The sequence below is a fragment of the Vidua macroura genome, chromosome 9 (genome assembly GCF_024509145.1).
Source record: "Vidua macroura isolate BioBank_ID:100142 chromosome 9, ASM2450914v1, whole genome shotgun sequence".
In the NCBI taxonomy this organism is placed as follows: Eukaryota; Metazoa; Chordata; class Aves; order Passeriformes; family Viduidae; genus Vidua; species Vidua macroura.
This window is the reverse complement of record NC_071579.1, coordinates 6,008,083-6,034,614: the sequence shown is the minus strand read 5'-3', so window position 1 is coordinate 6,034,614 and position 26,532 is coordinate 6,008,083. Positions and strand designations below refer to the sequence as shown.

Genomic DNA, 26,532 nt, shown 5'->3' with positions numbered 1-26,532 from the left:
ACACAAACAGCCTAAAAGATGTTAATTAAAGTGCATGCCCCTGCAGAGCGTGTTCCAAGGCTGCCCTGCTTACAAAGGGAACTTGGAGCTTCAGACCATATATTCATCTTGTCAACAAAACAAAGACGTTTGTGACATTCCTAAAGTTTATTGTGTGTTCTCAACATATAAGAGTTGCCAAGTAATTGTTTTGCTGGAACCCATCCAAAACATAAATAGAATTTTAATTCTCCTTTAGAGTCTGTAACCCCAATTACCCTCTGCAGCTCCCTTGAAAAACTGTGCAACTGAACACATAATTATGAAACACTTTGGAATTATGAAGCAATGTCAAGTTAACTTCTGTTGAATAGCTAGTCTCCCTTTAAAGAAAGGAAAATTCAGTTATTAGAAAGCTGGAAGAAGTTCATGTCATGTGGGGCTTGAGACTTCTCAGCCCTTAAGGAGCTGCGTATTTGACTCTTGAATCTGTCTTTTTACCTGGTGCTGAACTTTAGAAATATTTTATCAGTACCTTCACGGTTTCCTTTTACATGTCATGCATATCTAGGGGGAAAAATACAGATAAGGATATTGATGATTAATTAAATTTCATTTTTTTAAAAAAAAAGATACTCACTTCCTTTTGTTGGTGAAGATGGTGCCAAGGGTATTACTGTGTAACCAGAGGGAGCTCTGTCAGTGGGTCTGGGTTGGAGAGGGAGAGATGCTAATACTGATTATAGCTTGTTTTCTCTTGAGGCTTCTACCATTAAACAGAAGCTTTAAAACAGGCGAGAAATTCTAAAGTCATCCCCAGTGCAAATGTTGTCCAGATACACACAACTAAATTGTTTATCCTCACTCAGCTCTGTGCTTGGCTGTTGAATTTTGCTCATAACAAATACTGGTTTGCTGCCCCTTGACTTCCTTTTTTTCTGGCCTCTGGGCAGATTTGCTGGGTCAGATGAATAAATCTGCCTCCTCCCTTCAGCAGGAAGCCACAGGCAGCCTTTCTGTCACAGAGGTCTCACTGAATGCAAACTGGGTCCCATAGAATAGCATCTTTACCAGTCTCAGTTTGTTCTTTGTTCCCAGCCTAATTTTCAAGCCTTTTCAAAAGTCATTTTGTTTCAGAGTGCAGAAGGACTCAAAGGGAGGGCTCCTCAAAGAGGCTTCTATCTGCAGGAGTCTTGGCTTTGGAGGGAGTTAAGGAACTGGGAAAATCTCTCACTAGCCTAGAGTTAACATCTTAAGATTTCCATTTACTTTCAGCCAGTCTGAATTTCAGTGCACATGAGTAATTTCATTTTTTACAGTCTCATGAGAGAGTTTCACTGGTTTGCCCATGAGAACATAACCTCCAGTGGTGGCTGGAAATTACAGGGTTTTTGACATGCAGTTCAAAGAAGCAGATGTTTCTATGAATCACAGTCTTTATGAATTCAGTGGGGACTTCCTGGATGGTGAGTGTTCATCCCAGTACCAGTAGGTATTAAGGGCTCTTCTGCTAAATTATGTTTTTTCTTCTGGAGTAAGTGCACCTGTAAAGCAGAGCTTGTCTGTGAAGCAGAGGATGGTCAGTGTGGCAGTCAGCAGGAGCTCTAAGGGGGTTGAATTATGGTACAAACTCCAACATTCTTCCCTTCCCTTCCCTTCCCTTCCCTTCCCTTCCCTTCCCTTCCCTTCCCTTCCCTTCCCTTCCCTTCCCTTCCCTTCCCTTCCCTTCCCTTCCCTTCCCTTCCCTTCCCTTCCCTTCCCTTCCCTTCCCTTCCCTTCCCTTCCCTTCCCTTCCCTTCCCTTCCCTTCCCTTCCCTTCCCTTCCCTTCCCTTCCCTTCCCCTTTCATTTCTCTGACTTGGGCTTGTTCCTTCTCCAAAACTCCTGAGTTTCATGAGCTCTCTTAAAGTTCTCTAGGCCTCTGCACAAGCTTCAGAGGGTCCTTAAATAACACCTGATTCTGTGATAGGACATGATGACAAGCCCCTCACCATTCCTGTGCTCTTACAAGTTCTTGTTTATAAGTGTGTTATTTTACTTTTGACTGTTCTGTCAGTCTGTTTTGACTTTTAAAAAGTGTTAAGGAAATTCTGAACATCTTCTACACAGGCAAATCTTTTAAAGCTCAAGATGAGATCTGCATGGTATTATAGTGTCTTGGTTTGAAAGAGGCAGTGACCATTCCAGACACAAAACAAAAACAAACAAAAAAGTCCACCCCAGATATGGGCTAAAAATCATCCCCAAGACATACAGCATTTATTTCAAAATGCCTAGTTAAGCATATGACCTTTGGTTTTATAAAGTAATTACCAAAAGCTCATTTCATATGGGCTCCCTTCTCTTTCCCCCTCATGGATGATTTGTATGTACTTCCATGTTTCCATTATCACATTGCTGGAGGGATACTGCTACCAATGATTTATATGTCTGGTGCACTTTGGTATTTTTGGTCTTCTAAAATAGCTGAAGAAGCTTAAGCTGAAGCTTATAAATCACTGTGTGGTAAATTAAGTAAGGTTTTAAATAAGAGACTGTGGCAAAATGAGCTGAGCCTTCTTTTTCCTATCATCATAATTAAACTTGGCTGTGGAAGAAGAGTCTTGCATTAATTAGGACAAATAACTGCAGCAGGCAGATCAGGGGATATTGAGTGTGTGGTTCAAACAGGGGGTGAGTTTTTTCCCTGCTTTGAAATCTGGAGCATCCACCTCCAGTCCAGCCAGCTGTTGGCTCTATTGGCCCTGCAAGTCCCCACTGGGCAGCAGGAAACTGCAGCAGTGCTGCCTCAGCCCTAAAATGCTGCACTGATTCAGGACTTCCCTCTGCCTTGGAGGAAGGAGGAAGCTGCAGGTGTTTTTCTGGTACTGAGAGTAGCAGAATGCTGCTCAGGACAGTTGGATAAGGATATTTTAAGTCCTTTCATGTTCTGATTTTAGGGTGCTTGAGCCTTGAGCAAGTTACCTCAAGTAACAGGAGCAGGTCTGTAAGCTGCCCCTTGCCTGGTGGGGCTTGAGAAAGAGATGGGGATTCTCAAGGCAGGTAGAAACCTAATTCTGCTGCAGTTGCTGTCCATGGGAAGAGTTATGGTATAAGAGGAGTACCAGGAGAGAGTTTTATTCATTTGAATTCAGGATCAGCGTTATTTTCATCAGAAAACAATGTTAGATCAGTTAGATCAGAAAACAATGTTTAGAAAATAAATGAGAACTGGTGTACATTTCTTTGTGCTTATTCCAGAAAATATACAGAGCACTAATTCTTCAGTAGTCCAACTATTAGACATAGTAGTCTTACTCATATCATAACAAAATCTGATCAGTATGTTAAGATTAAAATGCAGTGTTTGTTATAGATTGTTGATATTCCTCTCATTTACAGAGAGTGTGTTTGTCTGTCCTCTCTGCTAGGAAGTAAACTTTGTGAATGGCATAACTGTGTAGAATTAACTGTTGACTTCAGATTAATATTTGAAATAAACCTGAAAGTACTATGAACTTAAATTACTACTGCTGGAACTCTGGTATTATCAATGTCATGACTGAAAGTCACAATTGGGCTTCTATTTTTCTACATTTCTCAATCAAAAAGAAGCACATAAAGCCAAACAACTAGAAATAATTGTTATCCTAATTGGAAAAAGGGTTTCCTAGTGATGAAGCAAGATTCAGTCCTGCTGCAATTGTGACCTCTAGTGGGAAAAACCAGGTTGTTGTCACTGATAATACAGTGAACTGCAAAGTAATTCAGTGTTGCAATAATCATTATGTCTGATGTTGCAGCATTTCCAGGACTCATTAATGGTACAATCCCTTCAAGGCACCCTACTATCTACGTTCAAAATACAATTTATTCCCAAGAAAGCTTCTGTAAAGTCCCAGCATGTTTTTATAAAAGCTGATTTTTATAGACACATGGTCTCAGGCTTTCAGGAAGAGGATTGGAAACACATTCAATTGCAGAAGCAGAAATTGCTTGGAGAACGTTTCCTTGTCACAAGTCTTGTTGTTATCCCACAACAATAAAATATAATTGCAGCATTACTTGTGTGCAAATCTGTTGAGATGTTTCTAGATACCAGCTCTGGGAGCCATTGTTAGAAAAGATTTATCATGCCATTAAACAAGGCAAGAAGATTTGGAAAATATAATTGAGGAAAACAGTCTGAACACAAAGTACATGGTACAGCAAACAAGAACTGCATATGGTATTTTTCATATTTGGATGAAGACAAATTTGTTTATAATCTTAAATTATCAACATATGTAGGCTGCAGACTTCCTTTAATCTTCAAATAAATGCCTGTTATCCCTGTATTTCTCACTGAATGCATTTCTCTACATTTGTATTTCCAGCTTTTGCAAACCAGCAAGCAACTACTGGACACAGACAGCAGCTTGTTTAGCCTTGAAATAGTTCTGACTTTTGGCTAAACACAGGAAAAAAAGATGTCCTGTGTACCTGTGGGGTTGTCTTTGTTATATTTTGGCGTTTTTTTACAGTTTGAGTATGCAAGATTGTACCTGATAAATCATAGCTAAGCTTGTTTCTTGACAAAAATCTATCACCTAGAATATTTATTGCATTTTGCTGATGCCAATATCCTGCACTGTTCAAGAAAGCCAGCATTGCCAGGCACTGAAACAGAAGCAGGGACAGCCTGGCACATCCACAGCACCTGAGTCACTGAAGTTTCCCAAAGCCCCAAAGAGCTGAGATCTTCCCCATAGTGGGAGTTTGGAAACTGCCTTGGGGCTTCAATGAAGACCTTCCAAGTGTAGCAGGAAAAAGGAAGTGTTCCCAGGGACTTACAGCATTGAGTTTTGATGCCACATAATGGGAAATATGAAAAGAGGTTTGTATGCTGGGACTGATTGAAGTCTCTTTCTTCTTATTTTCAGGGTATGAACATAATCTTCCATGTGGCTTTGGCTCTTTTAAAGGTAAGTAATTTATTTAAAAATGGTTTTGTTCTTTTAAATTAAAAAAAATACTGATTATCGTAATATCATGTCTAAAGGAACAATAATAATGGGACCTCTGCAGAAGTGAATGAAGGAGAAATATCCATTTGGGTAGAGGTGTCTTCAAAATTGTACTTACGATAGATATGTTGTTATTAAACTTAATATCATAAAACTTGTGAAACAAGGGATGCAGTCTAAAGATTTAAATATCTCATGTAATTACTGTTAAGAAAATAATTCAGATTCATTTCACAGCGTATCTATTTTGTGTCTGGGTTCTTTTGTATAAAATGTGATTGACTGGTATCAAATGTATTTGTGACACTGAGAGAGGAACAGAAATCTTCTCTGATATGGAGAACTTCTGTCTTTGGCCACAAAGACATAAAATATTTCCCTAACCAAGTAAACCTGTAGGTAAAGTACTGGGTGCAGTGAGATGAGCTCTGAGTTAAATTACACTGACCTCCACAAGTTGGCTCTGGTTCAAATCCAGCCCCCATGCAAGCACATAGTATGGAATTTGAAATTCTGAAATTTGACAGGGTAGAACTACCTGTCACCCATACCATACCCAGCCCATAATGGGAATACAGACTGGAAGCACTGCACTGTTGCTGGTCCTCCAGTGGGATTTCTTTGTCATTTTTCTAGAAAGAGCAAACAGCTGCTGATTGAGTTATTCAGCAATGAGTAATTCTCAGAGATTCAGCTTCTATGGCACAAAATCCTATGGCAGAAGTGCTCCACACCAGGAATATACCTCCATGTGCTGTTTGAAATTTTCAAACATGTATATTTTCAAAAAACCATAGCATCTCTTGAGGTGGGAGGGACCCAAAGGATCACACTGTGTCCAACTTGAGGGTAGGTGACTTCAGTGAAATACTGCAGTGTAGGCAGGAGATAGAAAATAACCTGTGTTTTACATAGCTGATGTGGAAAACGGGGTTGTGGCTCTCTACTTGAGTGCATGTATTTAATGAAGACTCCTGGAAACAGGAAATTGGTTTAACATATCTTTGCAGGCAAGTGCTCCTACACAAATCGAAATTTGTAAAAAGGAGGGAGAGAAATGTGTGCTCTTTTCTTCCTGTTTTATGTTTTATTTGCAACTGCGGGGGGTCATTAATATTCCATTTTTCAAGGCCAGGGGAAATCTGGTAGGTTATGGCATGCTAGTGAGGAAGGGAGAGGAAGAACCCAGCCCACACGCAGCAGGTTTGCTGCTGTCATGGTAGGAACACGTTCTGGGAAGAAGCAGAGGTACCAACTTAGGGATCTTAAAGCTAAAGAAGAAAAGGAAGAGTACTTGCACAGAGTTGCAGGTGGCTGACAGGGTTTTCAGGGAAGGAGAACTGAGCTCAATTTAATTATGAATGATGGCTATGGGGCCACCTGCTTTACATTTCCTGCTGCTGTGAGAGGCAAGGGTTGAACCAAGGTTAGCAGCAGAACAAGTGTTTAGAAAATGTAACTTTGGAAGGAATTCATGGCTGTCATACAGCAAATAAGGAATTTGTTTCCTGCTGAATAATTAGCCCAGTTTCTTTTAACTACAAGTGTTCAGTCTTTTCATTTTATATATACCCATGACATGCTGCTTCTCCAGTTGAACGTTTCTATTTGGATATTCCAGAGGAAAATTCAATAATGTAATTTGTCACTCTTATTTCTAACTATTTTTTTTAAGTTTAAGAGTTGGGTTTAATTCTGCTTGTGGCAGTTACAGTTCTTGCATGTGTATGCTGTAGCAGCCTGTTCTAGCAGGAATAGACACTAAATAAATGGTAAGGGAGGTTTTATCCTGAGAAAGTATTTCTATAGTGCAGCCAAAGAAAGAAAATTGAAGTAAGAAAGATAAGATTCTAAGTCAGAAACACCTAAGAGCACAGTTCCACAGTGGCATGGAGATGAACTGGTGCTTACATACAATTGAATTAGCATTCTAATTTGCTTTCAGCAAGAATTGCTCTTCTGTTAGGGAAGAAAATAGTTAAGAACTGAAGTTTTTTCCTATTCAAATGTGTTCATCTCTCCTAATCATTAGGAGCAAACTGCTTTAGTGTGCTGCTCTGTTCAAGTTATAGGGCCTGAATATGCTGCAGAAAAACTGTTTTTAAAACTGTTTCAAAGCTCTTGTCTGTCTCTGATTCTGGAGTGAATGAAAACAACTCCCAAGGATTTGTTCTTTTTTAAAACAGAGCAATTATTCTCTCATCCACAACCTCTTGGATTATTTTAAATTTGGATAAGGGAATCCTTCATAAGTGGAATACTGGAGCCTTTCTTGTGTAAATGCCATTTTCCTTGCTTCTAGTGAAGTGTGTGCATCCAAATCCCTCACTAAACAGCAATGGAAGAGAAGCTTTTATCTGGAACTCTCCTGCAGTCAAGGCTGTGTCTCACAGTGCTCACAGGGAATGCTCTTAGTTTGGAAATGACAGTGCTACTTCTGTGACCAATTGCCTGAGACATTTTGGTGCAGTCATGCTTAGAAAATAAACATTTGAGACATGCAGGAATCCTTCCTCTTCCCTTCTCCCACATCCTGAGTAAGCCTGCAGCAATGAACAGCTAGAGGATTAAAGCTCTTTAGCTGTGAAAGCCATAGCTTGGGCATTAATCTGATTTCTTATCAAAGGAAAACATGGAGTTCTGTTCTGTTCTGTAGCATCCAAATGTTGTGCTCCACAGCCTGCTCAGGGTCCCCAGCTGGTGGCACTATCTCACACTGGGAGTCATTGACTTGCATCATGTAGGGACTGCATCTGAATTACCCTTCAGGATCCTGAGCTGCTGGAAATGCTAACTCCTCACCTCTCATTTTCTGAGCAGTGGAGAATGCAGTGAAACACTGGAATGTGAAGAGAATCCCAATGTGGAAAAAGACAGCATAAAAATCTGTGGTTTAAAACAACCCAAAACCCAGTATTGATAGTTTCATTTTAAAAATCCCAATTAATATTATTACTGAGAATGACAGAGGAAAGTGCACCCTTCCAGTGCCAGCACATTTCCTAATTCCATGTGTCATCAGCTAGTTTGTTTCTTTGCTGGAAATTAAAAGCATTATATCCTCACGTATGCTAAAAAAAAAGAAATAAATTGTAAGCTTCTTTTCTGTTTTAGTATTTCATAGAGTCATAGAATGTCCTGAGTTGGAAGGGACCCCCAAGAACCATCAAAGTCCAACTCCTGGCCCTGCCCAGACACCCCAACAATCCCACCCTGTGCATCCCTGGGAGTGTTGTCCAAACCCTCCTGGAGCTCTGGCAGCCTCGGGGCCGTGCCCATTCCCTGGGGAGCCTGGGCAGTGCCCAGCACCCTCTGGGGAAGAACCTTTCCCTGAGCTCCAACCTAAACCTCCCCTGACCCAGCTGCAGCTGTTCCCTCGGGGCCTGTCCCTGGTAACCCAAGGGATTTCACTGATTAATTCTTAAATCTTGTTTATGATCTTAGAACTTGGCAAAATTAGCTAAGGCAAACTTTATTTTGGCATTAGCAAACTGAGGCAAGAATTAAAATACATGATTGTGTAGAATTCAGGCTCCAGATTCACTACTGTTGTGGCTGCTAATTCCTTAAAAGGCAGGGAAGAGCACGTGGTACTGGAAATGTAAGAATGAACCAGAGGCTTTAAAAATAGTGCATGTCCAAACCTTTAATTTTTAGAATTCATCTCCTCACAGAGTGTGTGATCCACAACACTTAAGCTCAACATTTGGCTTATTGAGTTTTAATCTGTGTGACTGTTAAAAAATGTGTTGCTTAATGCTAAAGGAAGGAAGGTTTATAATACTGAAAAGAAAATGGGTAGAAAAGAGTGAGAAATGTTATTGTTACTGCTTGTGTTTTCCAGCCAGTGCTTTGTTACCTTACAGAGATTTTACTCTGGTCCCTATAATATCTTAAACCGAGTACTTTTTTACATCACTCCTTGAATTCTGGTCAAGGTGAGCAGCATTTCTAATGGGCTTGTGAGTTCTGACACTCCTCCTCTCTGCATGTGATCAGGAATGATATCTGAGTATTGCACAAACAGGAGAATTGTGTTTCTTGGTTATTTCTGCTGGCACCTTTCAGTCTCAAAGCCCTTTGTGTCAGTCAGTGTCCCAGACATCAGAGAGCACTATCCCAGTTACAATGGCAGGGATGGCAGATGTAGATTCTAAAAGAAAATGTGTCAAAATTACCTTGGATAAGGAGAGTTATTTATTATCTTTATTTCATTCTGTATCTGGACTGAAAAGGACCTCCTGGGCTGAAGAACTGCCATTATGTGACACAGCATCTATTTCAGAACCTGCACCAGCAGCTTTCAGAATTGCTGCTGGAAGGCCATTTCTCTTAGTCCTGATTGGATTTATTACTGATCATTTTACCCTCAGCTACTCTTACATCAGCATTGTTCTTCAACTTAAACAGTTCCCTTCCAACACCACTCCCACTTGCTTTTATCACCTTGAAGTGTTTCTAGATACCATTCACATTGTTTATTAAATAACCCAGTATTCTCAGTGTTGTTGAACTCCAGTGCATCTTAGCCATTCTCTTCTGCATCACCTCCAGAGGTGACTGGATCTTAAACAGAGGTCACATCATGTTGTCTGTATTCATGTTGTATTTTCTTATTTCTAAAGGATCTATTTGCTCTGATAACTCTGAGGACTATCTTGTGCTCTTATGTTGGTGTGAAATATTATTCCTGACTAACCAAAGGGTTCAAAAAGAAGACTGACAGCAGAGAAAATGACATGAAATTTGTTGACCTGAATGTCTTTAGCAGCAGTGAACCCTGACTTAGATATTAATGACTCCTATTATATCATGTGTTGGTAATTTCTAGATGTTGGAAAGAGAAGATGGTGTTTTCAGGGTAACATACAGTTCTGACTGAAACAATTATTTTTATTATAATTGTTTTAATAATTATTATTTATCTAAATAAATTTTATAATTATTATTATTAATATAATTTAAATAGTGTCTATCTCATGTACCTAGCAAATGTTATCATTTGGGAAAATATTTTCTCCAAGTATGTAATTGAAGTGAATGAAAACATACAAATTGTTATTCCACACCAGACTTATACTGGCTTGTCGACCCCAGTGTCTCATTGCCAGCAGCAGATATGTGAGAAAGACTTCTAAGAACAGGACAACAAAACTCTTTTCTTTTGCCTCTGGCAATTTATGTCTTGAAAACTCTTGAGAAAAAAGTGTTTTCTCGTGTTTAATAATTCTGCATGGATTGTTATTTCGTGGCTTTTTTTTTTGTTGGCTTTTTGAACACATGTGAGTAGCCCCAGAGATTTTCACAGTTTAATAATTATTTTGTTTGCTTTGGACCCTGTGACTTTCACGTGAGGTTCCTGTGTCAGGCAGGCATTTTGGACATTTGGTATCTCTTCACTTTCTCCACAACACTCAGGACTTTGTAAGTCTAGATTGTCACTACTGGACACAAAATGAGTATACAGAAGCTTGGTGAGTTTAAGAGAGAAAAAGAATTATTTTTATTTCTGACCTTGTAATATATAGAATTCTAAAAGTGATCGTGGATTGGAGGATGAAATTGCCACCTCTCCAACTACACTGGTTAAACTAACAGTTTATCAATTCTTTCTTCTTACAAAGAAGAATGTAAAACAATCATTATTTACATGAACAGTGCGTGAGAACTCCAGTAGAAATATGTAAACATTATCAGAAGGCTAAAGAAGCTTTATGCGAACTTCAGAACTTTCAAAAGAACTATAAAAGAAAACTTATCACTTTTAAAAATTAGGACAACACTACATATCCCTCATCACTTTCTGCTTTCCAGGCTTAAAAATCAAAGTCGGTTCTTATCTCCTCATTTGGAGGCTTCTGATTCTCTCTAAATATTTTTCCATCTCTATTATCCCTTTTTTGAAAAGGGAGGATTAGCATGGTGAAGGATATCAGAGAAGAATCTCACATGAAGTTACATGAAGAATAATGGTGTTCTCTGGTTAGATCTCTGCTCTTTCCCTGGTAGTTCCCACCATTTGATGCAGTTTGTTGATCTCCACTGTGCACTGATCAGATATTTTCATAGGAATCTCCACAGTGAGTCCCAAGATCCATTTCTGAGTAGCAATTGTCAGCTCACAGTCTATCATTTATGTGGAAAATTGATGCTGTTCTCCATATGCATCAATTTAGATTTATGTACATTTACTTCCCTTGGCTGTTCTACTGCCCAGTCACTGAGTCTTTTATGGCCCTTCTGCAGTTCTTTATTGTAACCCCTGTCTTTAAATCCCTGAATAATTTGAGAGCACCTGCAGACACTGTCATCTCATCCTTCACCCTCTTCCCAAGCTGTTTAAGAACTAACCAGCATGGATCAGTGCTGGAACCTGCTGTGGAAATCAGCTGGTTTCATGTGTTCTCTCTGTATATAATGATCAAGATGTAGCCTTTGCTAAATCCAGATTACACAGCTGTAATTAGCCCCAAAGAACATAAAGGACATAGTAATTCTGGTAAGAGGTAAAGTTCTTACTGTGGCCATGATATCATTCATGTGGATTTTCAGAGCTGTTCTGGTGCTGATTGTCTTACCTTTTACAGGAGTAGACTTCAAATATAACTTTTTCTTTTTTCTTCCCATCTTAGTCTATTTGGTGTTTCAGAGTCAGTCATCTTTGCCACTAAAATACAGAGATTTAATATTTAAAAATACATAGATTTATAAAGGACTGCCTGTCAAGATCCTTGGTATCTTGGTACAGACTATAGATTATTTCAAGTAATATTCTATATGGTTTTGTTTACTATGAGACTATTTTGACATGAATTTCTTCTGAGTTCAGCTGTGTAAGTCTGAGCAGCTCTGAACTGCATCAGATCTGTGTTGAGTAAGCAGGCATGTCATGGGTAGGAAGGCCAGAAACAGAATTTACCTGCACTTGAAGACCAGATAGTCCATGAGATGGAAGTCAAAGCACGAGTAATGTGTGTTCATCCTCAGACATCTTAGTTACTGCCTTAGTTATTGCCTTTTGGGTCATTTTTAGGCTTTAAATTCACTTCAGTCAGGCCCTTCTGAAGAATTTGGGACAGTAATCCAATAGCATACAGGAAGGAAAAATCACAATTCCTGGTGAGACATGGATAAAAATAAGATATGTGTTCAGTGAGGATATGGAAATAAACAAGAATGTAGGAAGTATAAAAATCTGAATGATGGTTCACTGTTACACTGTGTGAAAGGAGTTGCTGAAAAACATGGAACAATGGATTTCAGCTGATAAAATTAAGGAGGTTTTTTGGTCATGCCTTGGAAGTTTTCATATTTGAAACCTCTTGAAAAATTCCAGGCCTGATGTAAAAAATATAATGATGGTAGTAGACTACATCTCTTGGGAAAGTAATCCTGCAGGTAATTTTCCTAATTCCTAAAAATTTGCACTTCATTTATAACCTGAATTCATCTGGTTTTCACCTCTAACTATTGGATCCCATTACAAATTTTTAGACTTCCAGACTTTATTTAATCATCAGTTAATTCCATTTTTCATCAGCCCAGACCTTAACCAAAATGAACCAAACCTGAATTTTTGTGAGAATCAGAGCTATTAGCTGATTAAAGTCTGACTCACACAATAAAGAATTAAAGGCTTTTGACACTGCTGGTGCTCTGAATTCCCCATCCTCTTGCCTGTTTAGCCCTTGGATTGCTGGTGACTGTGCCTGGTCAGTTCTGTAACTTCCCACACTTACAGAGCTCTTACTTCTTCCTTTTTAATGCTTTAAGCAAGGTTTTCATTCACACAGAGCTGTAGAACCTGATGTTTCTAGAATTTCACGCTTACCAGCATGTGTTTAAAATATAATTCAGACATAGGCAAAGCTGCCTCCTTTCCTTTAAACCCTTTCCCTACAAACCTGCAGTCTGGTGTGTAACCTGTGGTGGGTTGGGCACCTGTGTGCAGAGTCACAGGCTGAAAAACAAACCTGAATCTCTGGAACTGCGTGCAGATGGAGCCTGGAAAGAATGGGAGCGTTCTCATCCTGCCCACAGCCTTAAACTGGAATGAAATGTGTGTTGGTTGTGGCTTCTTTGCTCTGAAGAGACTCGTGGCTCCTGTGCACAAGGCCCTCAGTGAACACCTTCATCTCAGCCTGGCAGAACTGCAGTGGCCTTTGCAGATTTTCATCTGCAGAACACTGGTTTGCAACCTGGGGGATTTAAATCAGCTTGCAGAGCACCATCTGTGCTAGCAGCCTGTTCACTACTGCACATCTGCTGGGCTTTAGCTGAGTCAATCCTGGATCATCATCCTTGGGGCCTCAGTGGCATCTTCTGGTGCCTTTCACCTCTGACTTCTGCTTTAATGCTTTTCCCAACTCCTTCATGTGTCACCTCAAGCCAACGACTTCAAATATCACTCCCTATCGCCCTATATATAAAAATACTGATTCTTTGTATAATTATACCTCAGTTCAATTTTCACTCGATGATTTCCATATTTTAGCGTCTCATTAACATGTTTATTATTTTAAATCAGTGACCCCATCCTACAGATATTTACTTTCTATTAGCATTTGAAGGAAGTATGTTTTTTCTTGATATGTTAGGAAAATGATTTGTAGAGTTTAAATACACAGTTACAAAAGTGTTTGCCATTTATGTGGTTTAGAGCTTCTCACAATATTTGAAATTACAACCTTTATGTTAGAAATGTGGAATATTTCTGTCTGTTGAAATTGGAAATGGGTGGTGTTGTTACATACCCCATTTTATGACGAGGCTAATCACAAACGAAGGAGCATAAAGACACGCTTTCTGAAGGCAGAGCTGTGGGAGGGAGCAGTAGCTGCTGGGCTGCCTTAGCAGACGGAGAGGCACGCGGGCCGTGTCCTGCACAGGGACATGGCCGGGCCACCCCAGGTGTGACATCCGTGCATTCTCCTCACCTGCGCGCAGCACTCTTCTAGAATCCGTTCAAACGCATGTGCTGACATCACTCCCTCTCTGCCCATCGCCTCCAGATTTAGAAACACCTCCCGGGAGCACAGCGCTGGCAGCGGTGGTGTTTTAGATGGTTGAGTTTCATCCAGCACGAGCTGTGCAGACGGGCTGTGCCTTCCCCGGCTCCCCGATAGCCTGGCCCCTCTCCGGTCGCCATTGGCGAGGGGAAGGGTGCCCTGCCCCACCTACAGCGAGTCTGTGTTTCATCATTCCGAAGCAGACTGTATGTACAAGTCATTCTATCGGCTGGGAGGCCGGTCCGTCCGCGCTACGGAGCGTAAATGTGCTGCAAGCCGGGACTGAACAGCCAAAGCCCAGCAGGGAACCGATGGAGGGTGGCAGGGTGGGAGCCCTGCTGTCCGTGCTCACCATTGGTTTCTTATTACGGCATTCTCCCCCTGAGAGGCTCCCGGTGCCCAGGCACCCCTCCCTCCTCCTCCTCTTTCCCCTCCTCCTGCTCCCAGCCCCCCTTTCCCACCCGTTCGTGTCTGATGCTGAGCGAGCGCTGCTGTGGGAGCGGGCATTGCAATGAGCTCATCCTTTTCTCTGTGCAGCCTCAGGAGTGCCCGGGCTCCGCTGCCCTGCGTGCCGCCGCTCCCGGCTCCCGCACACCCGCACGGGCACTGAGCCCGAGCAGCTCGCCCCTGCTCTGCTCCCAGCCCGGCCTGCCTTGCTCCTTCGCTGCCATTTTCCTGCTTTTTATGTGCATTTTTAGATCCATGCTTTCTCTGGTTGGTTTTTCGCATCTCTTTCGGACTCTGGCTGAGCCAGCACGGTGGATCGTATTTTTCCTTGATTCTTAGCAAAGATGTTTTTCTCCTCCTGAGAGGCTAAAGGGGCGTTGCTGGAGCAGCCATCCAAACCCATTCCAGAGACTGGAGGCTGGCTCTCCTAATCTCGCACTTTAGGAAATTGCCGTTCATAAAGCCCGTTCTTCTCACTCTGGATTCTTACTACTTACTGCTCATGGAAGAAGGGGTACCTTGCAAAAGCCCGGCTGCCAAGCTCACCCCACCTGCCAAGAAGTCCCAGGACATGCACGACGAGAGGAGCAAGCTGGTGAATGAATACGCGTGTCGGGTGCTGGAACTTCTGGGCATGGGGCATCGCCTCTTTGTGCCTCGGCTGCTTGCGGTGAGATCACCTTTTCATGAAATGAATTCCTTGGGAATGTGCCATTCTCCCTCCCAACCCTGCTTCAGCCCCCAGGAGGGATGAGAGGGCTCTTGTTTTTTTCTCTCAGCTCCTCATAATCCATCTCCTAAGCACTGAGTCTTTCTTTCTGCTGTTAGCTCAGCAAGGCTGGACACTAGTCCTGCTAATGGGGACCAGTGCCACTCCTTAACTAGCTTGAAGGATCATCAGCCAGGGCTGAATCATAAAAAAACATCTTTCCTAAATCCCTGAGTGCTTTTGTTCACAGTCCTGTAATGATTCCAGATAAGCAGTGTGCCCAGTCACCTTCTAGGTACTGACGCAAAGTGCATTAATGGTCAGCATTTCAGATTTTATACTTCTCACATCATAGGTTGGCTTTGAAGACTCATCATTTAAAAATCAGGCTGTGTTGATGCATTTTGGCTTTCAGCTGTTTCTGTGTTTGGTTTTGGAAAGGCAGTTGACAGTATGTAAAAAAGTTGAAAATGCCTGTGTAGAATGATCTGGGAAATAAATTGTTAAGGGTGTTTTCATCCACCATGGCAAATGCTGTCTGTGTGGGGGGTGCCTGCAGTTGGTGTGCCATGTTATGGCACAGAGAACATACTTTTATCATTTCTGCTGCTGTACAAAGCAGCTCCAAACCCATAAAAGAGTGGCAAATCTGGGAGCCAGTGCTTAGTCCTGGCTGAGTCTGCTCAGGGTGGTGTAACCACGCCTGGCTGCAGCTGTGTCCATGGCCTGGCACACCAGAATGGCATTTCTGTGTGATCCATGGGAAGACAGTCCTTTCCTGATCCCTCTCATTTCCTATGGTGCCTTTCCTTTATTTCCATACCCATATTGTGGTTATATACAGTGGCCTGTCCATTTTTTTCATCCTACTGAACCCATCCTGGTGCTCCTCAGGATTCACAGGATTCCATGTGCTCTGTGTGTTACAACCTGTTCAGTGGTACAAACAGCGTGGGTGGTTGGAACACTGTGTGCCTGCTCTGGGAGATACCAAATAAAAATCAAAAATTCACACTGCTACAGTGCAGCTGGATTTGGGGATTCAGAGTCACTTGTAGAATTGAGTCTAGTCCCTGATGAGGCGTGGTTTGAGCTGTTGGGTGTGTTATCATTATTCCAGCTACCTCCCAGTGTACCAAAACACTCATCCTGCTGATGGTTTTTCCTGGGCAAGGGCTGCCAAATCACCCAGAATTGTGCTGTGATGAGCTCTAAGGAAAGCAGAGACAAACCACCGAGCTCTTTTTCACTTGACTTAACCAGGCTTTGTATCTGGCCCATGGAGAACACCAGGCAATTTCACATCCCTTATCTTCCAGGCACTTTGGCTTTGCTGAGTGGCATTGTATTGTTTGTTAAAATGAAAAAAAGAGTGTGAAAAAGGTAAAATAATACAAATAGTGCTTTGTGTAATGAGAGAGACTTGACTTGCAGAGTCAGTGTGATTCCCTGTCAGGTTTTATTAGTTAAATATGCCTCTCCTGACATACAGGCCTTTTGACACACACCCTTCTCAGAAAGGAAAGACTGTGTTCTGATAATACATTAAAAATGAGAAATCTATGAGGACCAAGAATTTGTACTTTAATCAGAATTGAAGATCCTTCAAAACATCAGTGTTTCATAAAATTAAGCACTTTTTTTTTTTTTTTTTTTTTAACGTGCATAGCTTCTCTCTCTGCTGTGATTTTGGGGATAAATGCCTGTGATGGGTAGAGTGTGTGTCATTGCAGTGTTATGTGATAAGTACAGTCTATAACCTCTATGCCAGTCTTAGAAAAATTCTGATCACCTCCTACCTGAGCACACTTCTGGGTAGGTAGAACAGCACCAGTTCTGGGGGATTTGCTCGTTTTGGAATGACCTGGAGTGGGGAAGCCAGGGGATTTTCTTACCCACCTGCAACGGTTTTTTATGTGGCAGAATGAACTTTGCCATGTAAGTTTGGAGCTACATAGAAAGGCAGGGGTGAAGAGGGATATCACTGAGTGTGCACAAGATCAGTACTGTGATTGTGGATCCCAACTCTCCACTCATAAACCGTGAGGTGGTTTTTTTTGGTTTTTTTTTCCCACAGCATTTTTGTACTAGTGTGTTACAGAGAGCATGGATTTTATTTAGGAAAAGAAGTGTTTGATTATATAGTATTAAAAAAGCCAGCAAAGGAGCTTGGTGTATTGCCCAAGAAGTGTGTTCTGATGTTGCTGCAGCAGCACAGTTCTGTCCACCAAACTTCCCCAGGCCTGGAGCTGAGTTTATCCAGCCCAGAAGGTCGGGGGATTTACATTTCCTCTGTGAGTCACTGAGCATCTCCCAGCTCATGTCAAAGGGCAGCACAGAGCAAGTCCTGCAGCATGCAGCACTGCACTCTTGGTCAGCAGTAAATAGCTTGTGTACCTTGGTTTTACACTCTGTATCTTCTTTAATAAGTTAAAACCAGAAAGTTAAGAAGGTAAAATCTGTGTGTTATAGGTATTAAATAACAAAATATACATTCATATATTTTTAATATAGATATATATTTATTTATTTATTTAAAATATGAAAGTATATTTTGTTATTTATATATATAACTATTGCAATAATTATATATATCATATATATTAATATTATTCTGTTATATATTTATGTATATAAATGTATATCCATATATTTATGTATATACATTTATATCCATAAATGTATAAATTTCACATTTATGTATATATAAATATATACCTAAATATATATTTATGAATGTATGTATTCATAAATATATATTTAGGTATATATTGATATATACATATACATACATATATATATATCTAAATATATATTTATGAATTTATAAATATATATTTATGAATGTATGTATTCATAAATATATATTATTCATAAATAAATCTATATTCTTCATAAATATTCATAAATATTTCATATTTATGTATATAATACTGAAACATTGGAGGATCCTTACAAGTATTTTGAGTGTCCCAGAAGTAAATTTAATAGTAAAGCATGGCCAGGTTCTTTTCAGTCTTCAACTTCTGGCCTCATTTCTGACACATGTTCAATAAAGTGTAAAACAGGTGGTTTGTGCTCATTGACATTCTACAGAAATCGAAATATATACCTAAAATTCTATGGAAATCAGAGATAAGTAATTTTTATCTGTTTTTATGAAGGCGGAAGAACTAAATTAAGGATGTGCAGTGTGGTTCATCCAAAATTTCTTCTGTTATGTTAGTTCCCAGGTGGGGATATGAGTTTTGATAGAGTCAGTAATAAATGAAGCTGCTGGATTATTATTTGAAGACAAAGAAATTAAATTAAAGAAAAAATTCGAGGCTTTTCCCTTTGTTTTAATCACCTTTTCCTAAATATTTTGGGGAAAGTAACATTATTTACTAAAAAAAAAAAATTAACATTGTTTAAGTCTCTAAAATTCTGTTTGTGCATTTTGAACATTTGCTATTTTACCAAACTTTAGATTTGAAAGCTTTGCTAATACTTTTGGGAAAGGGCTTTGTCTAATTTTCAACTCATTAATTTAAGATCATTTTACAACTATATTGAAATACTTAAGGGATGTGGGAAGAACATTTGAGAACATATTTAGTCATAACCTAGAATGCAAACTGAACCTTTGGGTCATAGATCTGACTGAATCTCCTTATTTGTTTGGGTTTGAAAATATATTTTAATCAAAAATATGTTTATTTAAAAATAACATCTATGATAATAAAAAACTACCCTGAAGTTCCCAAATGCACAAAAATGCAATGCACCTGCCAAATTTTAATGATTAGCTCATTAAACTTACAGATGGTTTAGTAAGAGAAATCAGCTGTTTAGAAATCAGCTGTAGATGAGTTTCAGGAGTTAAGTGACTTCAACCAAGGGTTTACAAATCTCTGCCTCTCAAACAGCTGCCAGAAGTTTCCAGAGAAATCTTTAAAATTTATTGATTAAAATCACAAAATGTCAAGAAATGTGAATCCTGGGGTGCCAAAAATTCTCTTTTTCACTTTTTTTTCTTGTGATTTTAATAGTGAAACTAGTATTTTGATGAACAGATGATTTAAAGTAAATTAAAATATTTTTCAGTGAAGAAGAAGGAGCTGACATACCTGGGCTCTATAACTCATTTAACCAACCTGTATAATTTGATGGTTTCCAGTTTTCATTACTATAATCTTAGTCCAGCAAACTCTGTTAGTGAAGTTCTTATTCCCATGATTTTATGGTATTTTCTTTGACTACAGATTTTTCAGCATGAAGAACTCAAAGTTGTCAATATTTACAGTTCAATAAATGTGATTTGCTGGGGACTGTTAAAAATAATACTATAGCAATCATCCAAGCCTTGGAAAATTAGATTTGATTTGAAATGTTTTACATAGAATTGCTGTAAAGGAAGGGAAGAGGAGGGGACTGCTTATGCAGGAGTATCCCAAGAAAGCAAACTGGAAATGTAAATGGGAAATCTGTTTGAATTGGGTAGTGATGGCAGATAGCAACATGGCTGAGAACAGAGGAAGAGAGATCCATTTCTATGAGCTGGGTATCAAAATAGAATTGTTTCCTAATATCCATTAGATTGGACATTAATAAAAATTTCTTCCCTGAAGGGGTGCTCAGATATTGTATCAGGCTGCCCGGGGAAGTGATGGAGTCACCATCCCTGAAAGAATTTGCAAATGTGGCACTTAGGAACATGGTTTAGCAGTGGACTCAGCAGTTCTGGATAAGTGGTTGGGCTTGATAATCTTAGAGGGCTTTTCCAACAATTCTGTGATCCCGTGAAACCTTTACTGCTTCTCCACCTCTGTTACCCACTGAACTTCCCTGGAAGCCCTTGGGTTCCAGCACGGGTTTGGCAGCAGTGCTGGGCACGACCGGCTGCTCCCACCACACTCAGCAGCTTCCAACAACCAGCCCCCTGGGGGGATGAAACAGTGATCTGGCTTTAAGTGTGGCAAGAGCATTCACAACCATGGTGGATCTAATTCATTCCATACCAACTGCCCCAGCTTTCTGTCAACACATCAGCCTCGTTGGATTGAGCCTCGGCCAAGTTGTGCAGCTGCCAAATGATTGTGGACAGGATCAGATGGGAGAGTTTGTAAAGCTGAACGTTCCATGGTTGTGGACAGGATCAGATGGGAGAGTTCGTAAAGCTGAACGTTCCATGGTTGTGGACAGGATCAGATGGGAGAGTTCGTAAAGCTGAACGTTCCATGGTTGTGGACAGGATCAGATGGGAGAGTTTGTAAAGCTGAACGTTTCTCATCAGCACCCCCAAGGCAGCTTTTCCTGGGTCCCTGCAGTGATGACCCAGCAGCTTCTTTGGCAGTGAACAACAGGAGATCAAATAGATCTTGGGTGAACTCAGTAAGGAAAGAAAAGAACAGAGCTGGACATGGACCTTGGAAAAGGGCCTGGAGAGACAGGACAAGGGGGAATGGCTTCAAACTGCGAGAGGACCAGGTTAGATAAGATATTGGGAAGAAATTCTTCCCTGTGAGGGTGGTGAGGCCCTGGCAGAGGCTTCCCAGAGCAGCTGTGGTTGCCCCATCCTTTGAAGTGTCCAAGGCCAGGTTGGATTGGGCTTGGAGCAACCTGGTCTAGTGGAAGGTGTCCCTGCCCATGGCGGGGGGTTGGAATGAGGTGGCCTTTAAGGTCCCGTCCAACCCAAGCCATTGTGAGATTCTCTGAGTTCAAGTGGATAACAACATAGTTAAGAATCAAATTTTGTGTCTGTGTAATGTACCCACTGTGTGTAATGAGGCAAAAAATGATCCTGGGTGTTTGTTCCTCATGAGAAAGCAGAGGATGCCCACATGGAAACATTGGCACATACAGAAATGGTGGTGGTGGTATGTGAGCAATTAATTCAGCAATTAACCTTAACCAAAAGTGCCTGTGTTGCTGCTGAGGTATTTGCAGTTATACACATTAAACAGTGTAGATCTCCACCATATGAGTAACTATGTTGACTATGTAAACTTTGTTTACTCTTTTCTGGGTTAAAACCCTTGAAATTCACATTTTTGATGTCCCAAATGTCTTGTCAGGACCTTCAGTTTCTGTGAACCATTTAAAGGAACTCTCCCAAGGCTTGGGATTTGGTACCTTCTGAATCTCTTGGTGCAGGTCTCAGTAACCTGGAGGATGGATATGTTTGTCCCTGTGAATCACATTGCTCTGTCAGAGACAGGAGTGGATTCATGGTGAATGTGTGACATCTTCTGGCCTTTTAGACTTGATACCAGAAGCACGGGAGATGTAGAAATAAGCATGTAGAACATTTTCTGGCACGGTGTTCTCTGAGAAAATGTGTCACAGACTTCAGCACATGGACTTGCTGATGCCTTGTATGAATCATGTGCTTCTGCTCTTCATGTCTGTGGCTCTACATACATTAAATATATATACACTTTGTCTTTTTAAGGCAGTACCATGAGAATCAGTAATGCTCTAATGCACAAGCTTTCCAGGAAACAGGAAATGTAATCATTTCTCCTAGGTTTTTGTTGTTTGCTTGTTTGTTTTTGGTTTTTTTTTTTTTTTTTTCTCTTCACTGACATCTTGACAGGCTGAGGCAGAATCCCTTTCTTACGTGGCAGGTATAGGAGGATAAAATCCATTATTCCCATCTTGCAGTCCTCTGCTGCCCTGCCTAGGATTCCTTGGATGGGGTTTAGCCTCTGTTTATGAAGCAGAGTTAAAAGAGCTGATTTCAAAGAGGATGACTTTGAGCTAATGTGAATATTGGTGGTCTGGAATGCATCCAGTAAATGACAAATCAAGTAGAAGAGCATGACTGCATGTTCCCAGGGTTTACTGTAGTTCCCTTTGTTTAATTGCAGACTTCCAAGGAGGACCTTCTACAGGCTGATTTTGAAGGAGCTTTAAAATTCTTCAGGGTTCAGTTGCCCAAGAGGTACAGAGCTGAGGAGAACGCCCGGAGACTCATGGAACAAGCTTGCAATATTAAGGTAAGGATGGACTTCATTGCTTCTCATTTACCCAGGAGTTTGTACAGAAGAGTAAAATGCAACGTTAAGAATGGCAGTAGCATGTGGAAAGTAAAGAAATTGGAAAGTAAAGTAAATCACTGGTTTATTGCATTTTATATATGTTTGTATACTTACACACACACCTTCTGTCTTTAAAGAAAGTGAGTCTGTGATCTTATCTCTCTTTGTCTACTTTAAAGAAAGTGAGTCTGTGATCTTATCTCTCTTTGTCTACTTGGGTACAAGCTAATAATTAAAACAGAAAAACACAGTGCATTATCAACAATTAATAGAACTCACTAATTCCTTATTTGTTTTATAAATAGTGACTGCAGTAAACCAATTAATCACTGTATGATAATCATGCAAACAAAGCTCAGATACTATTTGTTTGCTCAGAAACTGTTTATCTGCTGAGTGCTGTGTATAATACATTTGAATTGAGGTAGAAATGAGTTTTGTTTGTATATCAAGCCTACCAAGACAGAATATGTTTTTATAGTCTACCCTACCCAAGATTCTGCTGTCAGAAGTCAGGTTACTCTGAACATATTGACTACAAGTATTGAACTTGAACCAAACAGGAGAAGCATAACTGTAAGGTGTTGAGGGTGGAAACCTGTTTAAAATGGCTGCAGAGGTTCATAAAGTGATCATTTGGAAGGTCCTGGATTTTTTTTTTGTTGTTGTTGTTGTTGTTGTTGTTGTTGAAATATGTATTGCTGTGGAGGGGCTTAATGTTTGATCTTGGAGAAAAAGTGTTTTAGTCATTTCTTGGAATGTGAGCTCTGATGAGAAGTGCATGGTTGATGTGGCCCAGTGATGGACAGAGAATATCCCACCAGGAAGAATGTTCATGCAACACTCTGCCTCTTTTTATATTTTTATTGCCTCTCTCAATATATTTGTTAATTTCCCTTGTGCTACTTAATTTCATCATTTATTAAGCAAGGGCTTTTCGCCTTCTGATTAAAACACTGATCTTATGAAAAATAGGTCTTGACATCTGAATGTTTATTCCAGCCAAGGAAAAGAAAATCTGTGGAAACATTTTAGGAAAATTCTACTTGAATTTCAGCTCTGCTGCTGAAAGAGAATATTTGTGAGTACAAGGCTGCAGTTTGATGGTTAGTATTTAGTCCTCTGCTTGGTTGTTGGAAATTAGTAATTTAAGGACTTAGCAAATACAGGAGAATTATCTTTAGGCTACTTACTCAGTGTGTATTTTCTGATGGGAGGTTGAAGTAGAAGGCTTCATGGCACCTGTTGGAAGAGCTATTTGTTGATTTTCTCATGCCTTTCTCCTTTTCTTGTGCAGTATATTCTATGCCACATGGTGTTATTTGTCATTAGTTTTTCATTTAGTACTGGATGTATGTGTACATGATGTGCTTTATTGGGGAAGTATTTTGAAATGCACCTGAGGCAGATGCTCAGTGCTCAGGGTTCAGCACCTGGGGCCAGTTATGAGAAGAGAATGACATTCTGAACTGTTAGTTGACAGGAAGGGGTAGGGTTTGACAGTGAATTCACTGCACACACAGGATTTCACACACTGTGGATTCTGGTTAAGAAAAAAGCTCAAGTCAGTGTAGCAAACATGGAGTCAAGTCACCCCCTTGTGTGTTAGAGAAATGTGTGAGGATTAGTAGGAATTACTGAAAAGGAGAGAGAATTCAGAGCTGAGACCTGGGGCTATCAGGGGTGGGAAAAAGCAGCAGGTTGAAATCACCTTTTGCTGTGTCAATAACTGCTGCTCTGGTATGGTCAGGGACTTGGGCTCTGCTGACTCCCTGAGCATACAACTCATCCTGTCAAAGACTTCAGGAACTTAATGTGAGGAAACCCAGCACAAGACCCTGTTGGAGGGAGGGTGAAACTTACATTAAATGAGTGTGTGTCCACTCACTTGCACCCATGTCACAGGTGCCACTCGTCCCCATGGTCACTGAAGCATTGGTCTGGCCATGGTCTCTGGTGTGGGATGAGGAGCAGTGCCTGTGGAGTCCTCAGTGTGTCCCAGTGTCCTCTTAACTGATGACAATAAATTGGCTTTTGGACATGTTTTTTGTACTGTCTAGGAGGGACAGGAAGGTGTTGGCCTAGGTGGTTCTGGAGTCTCCATCTGTGGAGACACTCAAAACACAGATTGCCCTGAGTAAGCTGCTGTAGCTACCCTCCTTCAAAGGGGTGGTTTAGACAAGATGTCCTCCAGACATCACTTCCAACCTAAACTAGTCCATGATTCTAAAATTAGATGTTAGAATCATTGAATTTATTTACCAGCAGGTGCTAATAATTGCAGGAGCTGACATGCTCAAACAGGAGATTTTGGTCTTGATCATCACCAGTGGTAGAGTCCCAGGGAACAGAGGTTGGATGAAGAACAGTCGTCTGTCTTGTTGAATGCAGCAAAACTTCTTCTGTTAAAAAAGAGACCACACCAGACCCTTAAACTGCTTTTTTGTGCTGTATGAAAGAGGCACTCTGTGTCTTGTGGGCTGTATTAGTACTTGTAGACGAAACAATAGATTGTTTTAGAGCAAGTAAAGTGCTTGCACTGTAAGTGAATGGAGGATTTTCTTCACATTTCTCAGCTAATTACACAGGCATAAAAACCTAAAACCAGAACTGTGTTGTGGCCAGGCTTCATGGTGAGCTGTATCTTTTCCAGTATTTCTTTTAATTTTGTTCCCACATTACTGCAAAACAAAATAGAAGTTTATCATGTAGTAAAAGTCCACCTCTCCTTGCTTACTTTTTTTCTTGAGCTTTAGCTAAGCTACTTCTAGTCCTGCAGAAGGCAAATTTAAAACTGTTTGGTGTTTTTTCTCCTTAATTTCACAACTTTTCAATTGAGTTCAGGATGTAACCCTTGGATTTTGAAAGTGCTGTATTGGAAATAGTTCTATCATACTGTTTTGGGAAAAAAAAAAGAATTGGTATCGATCTTTCTCTCAAGAGTAGATCTGCAAATACAAAGAAAAAATCTGCTATTAAATGAAATGTCTGTGAAGAATGTGCTAGAGAATGTCTTTTTCAATTAAGAATTATTTTTGGTGGTTATTCACTAGGTGTGGATTTCAGTCATTTACTAGTAAATCACTGGGACAATCAGTGGAATTAGAATTAATGGTAGTGTTTTCCTACAGAGCTTGTTGGGTCATATTCCATTGCTGAAGAGCATTTTGATCTAATTCATACTATGAAATAATAGGGCCTAAGAAATAATATATCATGTATTTGTAATCATAGAAAGATTTTTATGCTTACACTTTGGGGAGGGGATTTTTTTACTTTCCTCTTTTTCTGTCTTTACAAGAGTTTTCAGAAGTTTTTCTGTGTCTCTGGGAGCCCAATTTGATGAATAAATAAATGAAGATCCTCTTCTAGATTTCATGAAGGTTAATCCTAATGGTGCTATTTTATGAAAACATCTGATAAATTCTTCATGCTCACAACATCTGCCTCAGTTGCCTTTTTCATCTTCTTGCAGTTTCTCTTGCACAGATCCATGGGCGTCCTAAAGAAGTTGTAATGACATTGGATTTTAATAGAGGAGTCCCATCACCTCTGTTACACCTGGCCTCAGGCAGGTGAGGTGTGGAACAAGAGAAGGTCTCTCTGGGAGATGTACTCCATATAAACATTCTCTGGATTGTCATTTTCCAGTGAATTCAAGGAGTTGTGCCCGTTTCTCTGTGACTGTCCCGTGGCATTTGGAAACAGAGCAGAGCTGACATTCACCACGTGTTAGCTCTGGAAATTCAGAATGTGTTAGATTGCAGCTCTGAAATGCCATGTGAGTGTACCAGATGGATAGGTGGGGACATCCTCGGAATTACCTGTGGGATGTCATCCTTTGTGCCAAGGGAAGGTGAGGGGAACACGTGGGATGAGGTACACAGGAACCTGCGGGGAAGGTTGTTCTATGGTGGGGCAGCATCTGTACAGACACCTTCTGTTACCTGGCTCAGGCACTACAGTGACTCCTGGTCCCATCTTTCACCATCCTCAGTAGCAGGAAAGATCTCAAATACTGAACTTATTCTAAGAGAAGTTTCTTACCAGCCATGTAAATCTCCCTTTTGGACAATATTGGGCTCCCCAGCAGCATTACGAGGTTGCTGCTCTCAGCATCTTCAATGAGACCAGCAAATGGCTCTGAATAAAAACGGTGCCTTTCCCAATGCAAAGCAAACACATATTTTTGTCACCTCTCACTGTACTGACAAGGCTGTCACCCACAGCTGGAGCTGGCACCAGGGCCATGGATAATAGGAGAGTCAAGGAGAACAGGCTACAGTAGCAGGAGCTGTGCTAAGCTTGTTCTCATTTCAGAATTGTTCCTTGGTGACATTTAAAGCAGGTTTACTTTATAATGTTGCCATTTAAATGTTTTCA

General features: G+C 40.5%; 1 protein-coding gene across 5 annotated transcripts in view; it reads left to right on the top strand.

Moving 5' to 3' along the window:
* The window catches only part of RABGAP1L (RAB GTPase activating protein 1 like), a 232,992-nt gene that overhangs the window by 149,008 nt on the left and 57,452 nt on the right, over nt 1-26,532 (top strand). For 3 of the 5 annotated variants that reach the window (XM_053984798.1, XM_053984799.1, XM_053984800.1), the window contains 2 exons: nt 4,880-4,921; nt 21,979-22,107. In XM_053984798.1, coding sequence (XP_053840773.1) covers nt 4,880-4,921; nt 21,979-22,107 — 171 coding nt within the window. Of the gene's footprint in view, nt 1-4,879; nt 4,922-14,724; nt 15,089-20,576; nt 20,597-21,978; nt 22,108-26,532 lie in introns of those variants that run through there. The other 2 variants (XM_053984801.1, XM_053984804.1) reach the window with 2 other exon arrangements.